Source organism: Teleopsis dalmanni, chromosome 2 (genome assembly GCF_002237135.1).
Source record: "Teleopsis dalmanni isolate 2A chromosome 2, ASM223713v2, whole genome shotgun sequence".
Classification (NCBI taxonomy): domain Eukaryota; kingdom Metazoa; phylum Arthropoda; class Insecta; order Diptera; family Diopsidae; genus Teleopsis; species Teleopsis dalmanni.
Genome location: NC_051847.1, coordinates 47851765 through 47862402, shown reverse-complemented (window position 1 = coordinate 47862402; position 10638 = coordinate 47851765). Strand labels below are relative to the sequence as shown.

The 10638-nt window shown below is 28.8% G+C and overlaps 2 protein-coding genes across 5 annotated transcripts in view; both read left to right on the top strand.

The window, feature by feature from the left end:
- LOC119686344 (5-hydroxytryptamine receptor 1D-like) overlaps positions 1 to 10638 on the top strand; it is a 121342-nt gene that overhangs the window by 89007 nt on the left and 21697 nt on the right. The window lies entirely within an intron of this gene.
- Positions 1757 to 6411, top strand: LOC119686341. 4 transcript variants are annotated; one of them, XM_038100906.1, is made up of 10 exons: positions 1757 to 2045; positions 2109 to 2473; positions 3300 to 4221; positions 4582 to 4710; positions 4773 to 4868; positions 4925 to 5041; positions 5099 to 5191; positions 5294 to 5335; positions 5465 to 5578; positions 5644 to 6411. In XM_038100906.1, the coding sequence occupies exons 1-10, from the start codon at positions 1880 to 1882 to the stop codon at positions 6279 to 6281; spliced, it is 2682 nt and encodes an 893-aa protein (XP_037956834.1). In that variant the 5' UTR covers positions 1757 to 1879; the 3' UTR covers positions 6282 to 6411. The 4 variants fall into 4 exon arrangements, with proteins under 4 accessions (XP_037956834.1, XP_037956833.1, XP_037956830.1 ...); XM_038100905.1 differs by having other exon boundaries at positions 5255 to 5335; XM_038100902.1 differs by having other exon boundaries at positions 5252 to 5335.

Here is a 10638-nt window from a genome sequence, read left to right as displayed (position 1 = left end):
AGTGATTAAAATGTTTGTGTATCGTACCATAAATCGTTATAATAGTACATGTAGCATCGTCAAACGCTATGGTAGAGGACGAAAAAAAAGCAGCAACATCACCTAAAATGGTTCAGAAAGTGAAAGCCGGACTTAAACGGAATCGTAAATCGTAATAATGGTATGTTTAGGTTATCGTACTAAATTTATAATCGGGTTTATCTTGAGGAGCCTAGGATTTTGTTATTTTTGAAATAAGAAAACTTGAATAAATTCTTTAAAAAAGATTTGTAAGATAAGCTCATACTATAAGTCATTAAAGATTAAGTAGGTTGATTATCTCTAGCAATAACTTATGAAGTTTTTTTGTGTCAGTTGCATTGAATTTTATTTTATTAGTTTAGCTGTCAATTAAAAAATTAAATTTTCACTTATAAAATTTATAATACAATTTTATAAATGTAAATATTAAGTTTATATATTTTTGTGTATTTTTACATATACGTTTTTACATATTGATCGCACTAAATCGTTTAATTGGTAAGTCTATACTTGAATATTTTAAAGTCGTTTTAAATTATGCATATAATATACCACCAACGGTAGTGACTCTTAAATTAATCGTCATCCGCTTACATATTTAGTATTGGAATCATATCTTTTGCATTCGATATCAATTTTAATTTCTTAGAAATACGGTATAGAACTCTTGGCATATTGAGTTCTATACCCTTAGGTTGTCCCTTAGATCTCAGCTTTCTTTAACTATCCTGTAATATAGACAAACCGATAAACTCATTAAAAATAAACCTCCGGTTATGTTGGGGCATAGACCCAATTACAGTATAGTTAGAGAAGTATGGTAGGGAATGCTAAAAGATCAAGAAAGACTAAAGAGATAAAAACTCATTGTAAGCATAATAGATTTGAGACAATCCTTTTAGGCTTCTCATCAGTAAATTATAATAATTGAGTTTAATTTAATAATATTATATGATATAATTATATAATAATAGTATTTAAATTCTTTATTGGTTTTTCTAAGATCGAATGACATTGTAAACCGAGTTGGTGACCTGCTGTAGTAGGCTTAAACCACCTCCGAACACGTTACTACATACAACTTTATTGCAGATTCTGCGACAAAGAACCTAAGCCATTAGAGCACTTATTAGAAAAATGCGATATATTAACTAAAGGAATAGCTTGTACTCTTCGGTAATGCATCATATTCAGTTGGTTCAAATGTAAAGGAGATTTAAATATCAGCCTCCTGATAAATATTGTAAGCACCTTATAGCTTTATAATAAAAAAACTATGAAAAATTGTGATGGTTGCGATCATTAGATTATTGATATATCTTCTTAATTTGTTAATTGATAAGTTGTGGAATTTGTTGTGTTGTTGGATATTAGTAATTATTAAAATTTTGTTTAAAAAGGTTTAACATATGTCTAAATATACTCTACAATCGATGGATAATTTTTCAACAATAGCCTTACTTAGTCACGTTAGTAGCAAGCAAGGTTAAAAAAATGTTGTAAATGGATCATTTCAAGTCATAAAAAATTACTATTTCTTATGAAGTTAGATGCTAGGACCTCTAAAGGCAGCTCTTTGTTTTTAATGTAATAATTATGCTCACGTTATTAAACTATTTAATTAGTTTTAATACCGTATGTAAGATAATATTTATAATTTTAATGCAAGTGTAAAAAAGTAACAAACTTCATATGTCAAAATTTTTTTCAAAATTTTTGTTTTTTCAGAAGATTTTTCATAAAATTGTTTTAACATATTACTTCGGCAATATAAGTTCTTTGGTATAATATATACTAACATTATTGTTAAAATCTCTTGTACAAAAATTTTGGATCACAAAATTATAACATTTTAAAAATGCAAGATTGCAAAGCATGTAAGTCTTTGGGGCAAAATCCCCAAGATGCGCCTCCGGATCTATCAACAAATGTTGAAATAAAAAATGAAGAAATCGGTATAGTTCCGGTAGAAAATGTAATAGTAGAACCTGTCACAAGCACCATGAATCAAGCGGAATTAGAAAGTAAGTATAAAAAATAGAGATATAAAAATTACAAATATTTAATTGCTTCTGGAACTACATCAGGCCTATCTAATGATGGAGATACCGTCATTCCAAAGTTGTGCTCCCAAGCAGATAACTACAAAAATTCCTTGGAAAATACTACAAATACTGCTCCTGAATACGACTTCAATAATAACTCAAATAATTTACTTACACAAACATCAGAAGATCAATTCAATAAAAGTGGAGGGCAAACCCAAGGTTTCCGCCAACAGAAATTATTTACAATAAAAGACTCAGTGTTGAATAAGATCGCGTGTAGAAATCACATACTGAAACACTATCAAAAGAAAAGATATCAAAAGCAAAAAATAAAAAAGATATTAAAACTAAAAATGAATGTTAAGATCCTCAAAAATTCTTTAAGAATTAATAAGGACAAAAAAGTAAGTAACTATAGCTGAAATACCACTATTTTTTTGACAATAGATAATATAGATAGATATATAGATATTTTAGATAGATATTTTTTTTTGTACCCATAGCATAGGACAAAAAGAAGCACTATTCTCTATCTTACTTAGTAGACAACGAGTGTTCTAAGTTACTGAGATGATCGTTGTTCTTCTTCATGCTTTCCGCGCCACTATTATCGTTTCTCCTTGAGATATAGCCAACATACTTAAACTACTTGACATCTTTTATTGTGACGCTTCTTTATTCCTTTCTCACCGTAAAAGATGCCATCTTGGCTGAAACTTTTTGGACCCTGAATATGTGAGAAAACAGTTTGTATTTTATATACTCTGGATTGAAAACAAATTAAAAAATATCAGCTATATATACTAGATCCTTTCGAACTTATTTCGTTTTCTTTATTACCATAACTAGTATAACTAAAAATAGTAGAGATGACATAGTGTTCCTTATAGGGAACAGAAATTATTGCATTATTGTTTGGAGGTTTCATTAACATCTGACATATTAATTAAATAGGTTAGGTTATATCGTCGACACCACAAAAACTTTCAGAACCATCAGCTCATTATGCCACTGCATATATATATATTTCGAACTCACCACAAACATAATATTCTTATGAGGTGAATTAATGTATTTACCAGATGACTTATTTTTCAAACAAAAACGACTTACACAAATCTGTACATAAATTGATGAACTAAGATACAGATAGCAGATATAGAGTTAAGCTATAATGTTTACATATCACCTATAAAGAAAAATTATATATAAAAACACCTTTTTTTATAGATTTTAAAGCAAAATTCTATTGAGACTAATAACTTCCAATTTCTGGGACCAAATGAATGCAAAATACATAACAAAGAACCAAATTTATCTCTTGACTTTAATGTGAATGCAAACGCCAAAATGTTTATCAACTTTGGTAAGATAGAAATACAGTTAGAGAAATGGGAACCAGATACTTTATTAGAAGCTCTGAAATATAATTCAGTTGAGTCAAGCCATCACTTTTATGACGGTGAAAATTTAAGTCTTCAATCAAACGAATGTATTACCGAGAAATTTGCAATTATGGCTACTGATCTAATTAATTCTTTGGAAGAATTTTCGCGCCAAAATTGTTCTCATCAAATACATTTTGAAAAGCTTATTAAAATTTTCGAATGGCCAAAAACTTACCTTCCAATTAAACTTAATTTTGATAAAGCTATAACTAATAACATAAGAAAAGTTAAAGAATTTTTACTAGCGGCTCCTGAGTTTGGAATTATTGCAATGGAGGATGAACACTTTTCCAAGTATCCAAAAAGTTTATTAAAATTGTATCAACAAGAAGAGGATGGCATATGTTCCAATAAATTGAATTATACTCTTAAATTTATTTTACTAACAGTAGCACAAGTAAAATACGTAATGCCTTTTATATGGATCGAACCACGGCCAGTAATTCGTTTTGAACAGAATTTAAAAAATTTTATTTTAAAGCAGAATAGAGCAAAGAAATTAACTATGTTTATTTTGGATCTTACTGCACCTGAAATAACACCAACATATGAAAATGATACATATGAAAATGGGGAAGTCCCGAAATATAGAATAAGAAACATATTTAATAATAACTGTATGAACACGTCAGGTATTATGTATGAAGATTTAATAAAACTTAAAGTAATTAAGCAGGCATCAGGAATTTTAAAGAAAATTGAAGGTAAATTTAATATTTTTAGATAATGTTTTATTATACAAAATATTGAATAGAAAGAACCAAAATGAATCAACCATTTTGACCAATTTTCAATATTTAAAATTTTTCAAATCTTGTCAAATCAAACAAGAAATTTTAACATAAAATTCAAACGAAAATTCAAGTTTTAAAGAAAACGATAATATAATTATACAGCATAGTTCACATTTATCTATTGACATAACTCCAACACTGATCGCAACGTTGCTATCAATAACAAGGTTGTAAGCAATTGTGACGTTTTAACTTCCAATATTTTTAATTAACCCGTTAAAAAACAAAATATCTGATCATTAAATATTTTCAATTTAAAATCAAAATTAGGAATAAACTCTGAGAGAGATATACCAACTTTTAAGAATACTTTTGATGGTTCCATAGTTGAACTTAGCACTGTTAAAGCAAGTAGTGTAAACGCCAAACAATTATTTGTAATACCGTCTTTGGAACAAGGTATGCAATTATCCCTTAAAAATTATTCAATAATAATTAAAGTTGTGTAATTTAAATTTAAGCAACTCCCACAAAAGCTGATAAAGCTGTATTAAGTATATCACAAAGTTTGGATGTTAGAGATCAGTTTGCAAATGAGTATAACCTTTTTGCAAAAGGTATTTATTAGTATCTAATAGAGTTAAAAACATAACTAATATGATATACATTAAAGCAAATTGGTCAAACATCTGCGAAGAAAATACTCATTCGTTTTATTATGATTATATTGCACAAGATACCATGGATATTATTAATGGATTAATAGAAACATCTACTTCAAAAACAAATGGTATTATTATTCTCTGATATAATTTAAAAAATATATTTTTAACTTTTCATATTGAAGCAGATAAAACGCATGTAATTACTGATGAGATGTGCTTACTTTCAAACACATCTGAGATTAAAAATGATTTAACCGTAAACTCAAGTAAAAAAGGTATTCCAATTTTTTTTTAAAGTATGTAGAAAAATATTTCATTTAGTAATTTAAAAATAGCAGATGAGAACAGAATTAATGATGATTGTCAATATATTTTAGAATTTAAAGATAAATTCGCCAAAGCATTTGATACGGAGCAAGGTATTTAATTTCCATAAAACTCATATTATATTGGATATAATTTAACAATGCATCTGCAGTTTTATGAAATTTATTTATTATTCACTAACAAAGTTTGAAAAATAATATTTATGTGCTAAATATCAACAGATGACACTAATTCAAATACTAATGACATCATCTCGCAAGAGGACAATTTTACTGATCCGCACAAATTCTTGATAAAAAATGGATCAGAAGAAACATATACTTCTACTACGAATGGTATTTAATACTTCATAACTTAATTAAAATTATAATTTATATAATTACAATTTTTTACTACAAAGATATAGAAACTGAAGATATGGCATCATTTAAATATCAAAGAAATGAACTTTCACAAACAAAAGAATCCTCTTCGGAAGATGCTAACTGTTCCATCTCTAATATGAATCAAATTAATTTGCAAAAAATTATATTTGATTGCCAAACCAAAAAGGATTTACAAAATATTTCAAATGAAATTGACAGAGCAAACGATGACGATATAACATTAAAACTACCAAATTTTTTTGATTGCTGTAAATTTTTCACACCCCTTAAACTGCTGACAACTGACATTATCGATTTCATCGTATTTACATGCTTGCATCTTTTTCTATTAGGATTTATATGTTATCTTAACAAGATATCACTTTTCGGAACCAACCGACTATCCACTACTATATATCTTTTGCCAATAACTCTCAAGCTATTAAAACTTATTATAAAATTTTTTTTAATTTCAAAGCTAGACGGTACATTTCAAAATAGTTACTATAAGTCAATAGCCGAAATATTTCTCAATAATAATGAAGTTTGTTTGACTAATATAGGTTTCATATCGACGCAACACTGCATAATAAATAGCACTTTGAAATACCTGCCTTGGTTCATTTACGTGCCTATTTGTTTTCAGTTATTTCAATCGGAGATTAAGCATTGAATTAATGGCAAAACCTATATTAATAGTGGCAAAAAATGTTATAAAATTTTAGTATATAATGGACAAACAGTTATAGCTTATAGCTTAAACTCTTTGTCCATTAAATAAAAAAATTTTATAGAAAAATATATTTCAATGTAACAAAAATTCATATATTAAATAAATTTTATAAATAAAACTATTTATATAAGTGAAAAAGAGTTTTATTAACTACTATTAAAATAATTTGATATGTAAATTAAATTATAAGTATGTATTAGTGTAGCTGAAAAAGCTACGCTTTCTTTATAGTGACAAAGAAGCTATATTTAAAATTTAGAGGGTTTTCGAATAGCAACGAAATAAAGAAAGTACAAATTGAAAATTGAAATTTGGCTGACCATTCAACGCTGTTTCGAGTATTACCAAGTACCTATCATCAGTAGTCTTAGGAAATAATCGAATTTTAATTAGTTTATAGTCCGTATATAATTTGTTTGGACTGCAAGTGTCAGGCTTGGAACTCGTGCCTGTCAAATTAGAAGCGAAGACTAATCGTGTTTATCCACAAGTAGCCAAATCTGCACAAACTTTCTTTGCTCTAGTTCCAGGTTTTTTGTCACTTTCTTATTTAATTAGCGGCATTAACTAAAGCAGTTACTTACTTACTTATTTGGCCATAACAACCCCTTACCGAGTTTCGACCTGACGCTGCATGCCTCTCCAGGCGCCTCTGCCGCATGCACTCCTTCTCCAGTCTCGTACATCAAGTCCAGTTAGTGCTCTCTCAACTTGATCACTCCACCGGAGACACGGTCTACGTCTACGTCTTCTTCCGCCAACTACTGCTTCAAACAGCCTCTTCCCTGGAGGATCTTCATACATTCTCACGCCGTGTTCAAGCCAGCGAAGCCGCTGGATGTTAATGCGCTAAATTATATCAATGTCGTGATAAAGCTCGTACAGCTCGTGGTTCACTTTTATGCGGTAGTCGTCACCAACTCGTAGAAAACCAAAGATCTCACGAAGAACTTTTCTCTCTTTTTTATGTTCAAAGTTATTCTTTTTGTAGAGACATTTGTTATGCATATTGTGTAATTACTATATGTAAAGCGTCCATGTAAAAATCACTAAAATAGACGCTTAAAAATCACCAGAATGGACGTTTAAAAATCACCAGAATGGACGCTTTACATATAGTACATAAACAATATGCAAAACAACAACAAAAGAATAGTTTTGAAAATAAAAAAATAGGTGAACTCAAAAGTTAACTTTTAATTCATTGAACTTGTGTTTCCATAATAAAGCTGTAGTTTATAAACTCGTTCTAGTTTAAAGCACGGCAAGTGCTTACCCATATGTGAATAATATTTCTTTATGTGCGAAGTATTTGGTGATCGGATTAAACTTATGTTGTTTGTGATTTTATTCTATTTTGTTTTGTGTGTACTTCGTCATAGCTAATCATTTTTTCTGCGTTCCGCCAGTTTTGTGTTCCCTCATTTTCTATATTCGCTACGTCTACAACTACAATTACATACTTAAGAAGTTAACTTATTACACGATTTTATATGTACGCAAAATAAGTTCTATATGCTTCCTGTCTGCAGGGTATCTTCCCTATAAAAATTAAGTATTAGTTCTCATCAATGCTTTTAATTTTTCAAAACCTAATTATTAATTAATTAATTATTATTGGGTAGTTAATTCTTTCATAATGTTGTGTCTAACCAGATATTAAGCTACAACATGGTTAGTTTTTGTATTAAACTAAACTAGTATAATCGTATATACTATATATTAAGGATATTTAAATTATATATTCCCATTTAAATTAAAATACATATTTATAGTAAAAATATTTTTGTAATGCAATAAATTGGTGTTAGTGTTGTTATCAATATTAGTGAATAAATATTAGATATTTTCGATTTAAATGCAAACGATAAAATATATTGTATTTAAATCAGAAAATCCAAATTTTGCAAAATTAAAACAAATCAAAAATCGTGTATTTATGCAAATTTAAAAGCGAAAAGAAGCAAAAAAACTTGAATTTCGATGTTTCGATTCACCAACTACGCCCTTGAATATTTATAAACGTTCGTGTGTTCCGCAGTGAAACGAAATCATTTGATTTCGATTTGATTCAAGTTGATTATTATGCAAACGAGCAAATTACACAGAGCTTTGTAACACAAACTTGCCACAACAATAATAGCACAATTAAACACACACAAACTGCATGGGCTTCCAACTCAGACCAATATAAACCATTCAAACATACACAAAAATGCAACTGTGGGTACACAGAAACCTGTTACGATAAATTATGCGCTTCAAAATGGCATGAAAACCAGAAAATAGCAAGGCATAAAAAGGGAAAAAAATTTAAAAAATAGAAAAAAAAAATAGGAAAAGAAAATAGAAAACAAATTGGAAAAGCTATAAAGATTCTTTGAAAATCGTTTTGTTTCATTTAAAGCCGGCAGTTATGTGAATTGAAACTGAATTATGTGTGTATGTGTGTGTGTGAAAGGAGTAGAGATTGGTGTTCACTAATTTTTCCTTTTTAATTAACATTTTCCGTAATTTCCTTCTTAAATTGAATTAAAAAATTAAAAAATTTAATATAAATTTTGAAAATATTCATAGAATTTCATTTCCACCAATATTTTCACTGACAAGTTCATTACGCTTTTAAGTAGAAAACTTCTCACGAATGTCACAACGAGCTCACCTGTAAAAGATACTGCGAAAAATAAAGTATCTGAATATATTAAAACCAAATTAAAAATTTTATAATTTTCGTGAGGAGTTTCTCCAAATTTTGTCGTGCACATGCATTCTAACTGACTCTGCTACGAATTATATATTCCTAAACTTTCATTTTAATTATAAAACAGTTCCACTTAATACTGTGTAAATCTTTTTGAATGTCATTATAATATCTCCATTGTAAAATTCACTGGAAATTTGTTGCATATGAAAATTAAAATTTTTAATTACCACCTGCAACTTTGCCCACTTGAGTTGTGCATTAGTTTCCCTAGAAAAGTTTCCTTACACCCCCGAAGTGTTGGAAATTGTGCTCCGTTTTCGTAAGCCTCGCCACGGGATCTTTTCACAACTGGCATACACAATTCGGTACCACCAGATGCAGTACCACTAAATGAGCGTGAAAATCTTAAACTTTTATTTACATAAAAAGTTGAAGTGAATTTAAATAGGAAATCGGATATTTTTCCTAGATTTTTACTGTTGATTTATTATTTAATAGCTTAAGAAGTTTTAACAATCAATTATCCAAACTACTGGAGGATGTGTATGTTTTAAATAAAAATATAACTTCGAAAAGGTGTTTTGATTTAAATGAAATATACGATATCAGTATGAGATAACGATATTTGGAAAATAAAAGCGAATATTTACACATAAGTTAAAAATATTTGATACAAACTATATCAAAGTATTTATCACTTTTAATAATATTCTTAGAAAAAATTTATAATGTTCAGTAACACTGATTTTTAAAGACATAAATGAAAACCTATCTTACTTATTTACTTACTTATTGTTATAAAATAATCTAATACGAATTATTAGATATATTAACTTCTGTGATATGTTAACTGCTTCATTGAATAAACTTTGTGAAATATATTAGACAATATTTTTATATCTTCTCTGGTTCTCTTTGGAACAACTCAATAAAAAGCAAAGAACCTTAAGTTGCGTGGGGTATTACACAATTTATTCCATGTGATTTTCACAGCGACAAACAGGCTATTTACATGCTTACTTACATATTACTAAGTCTTTGAAGAGGCTCTGGACCCTAAACACCAAATGTATTCAAATACAACACCTTGTAGGCGATATACCCGCTTAGTAAGGTATACGATTAACTGATCTCGGATCCGATCGAAATTTCAAACTTAATTGATCTCATTTTTGCAAAAATGTATCCAAAAGTCATCTCAATATTCCTTGAAGAATACCTCTATCGCTCTAACTCAGTTCTTAAGACCACTAAAATTAATATATATTCCACTGACTGGAAGTTTTTCCAACTTAAAGTAGATACCCAAACCAAACACCTTTATAATATTATTATTACTGAACAACTGGATAAACTGTTATTTAAAATCATTAAAATCCATACTGAAATCACACACCCAAGCCAGTCTTCCTAGCCAGTGTATGATTTTTTTACATGTGTCTAAGGTTACACAAAGTAGTCTGCAACTTCTAAGTAACAGAGTTATAATTTTTTACCATGATTACCTGCCGTTAAGACTTAACACCATGGTATTCTTAACACATGTATCAGTATAATGCGAATGAATGCTCTCATTCGAATTCTGAGGGTACT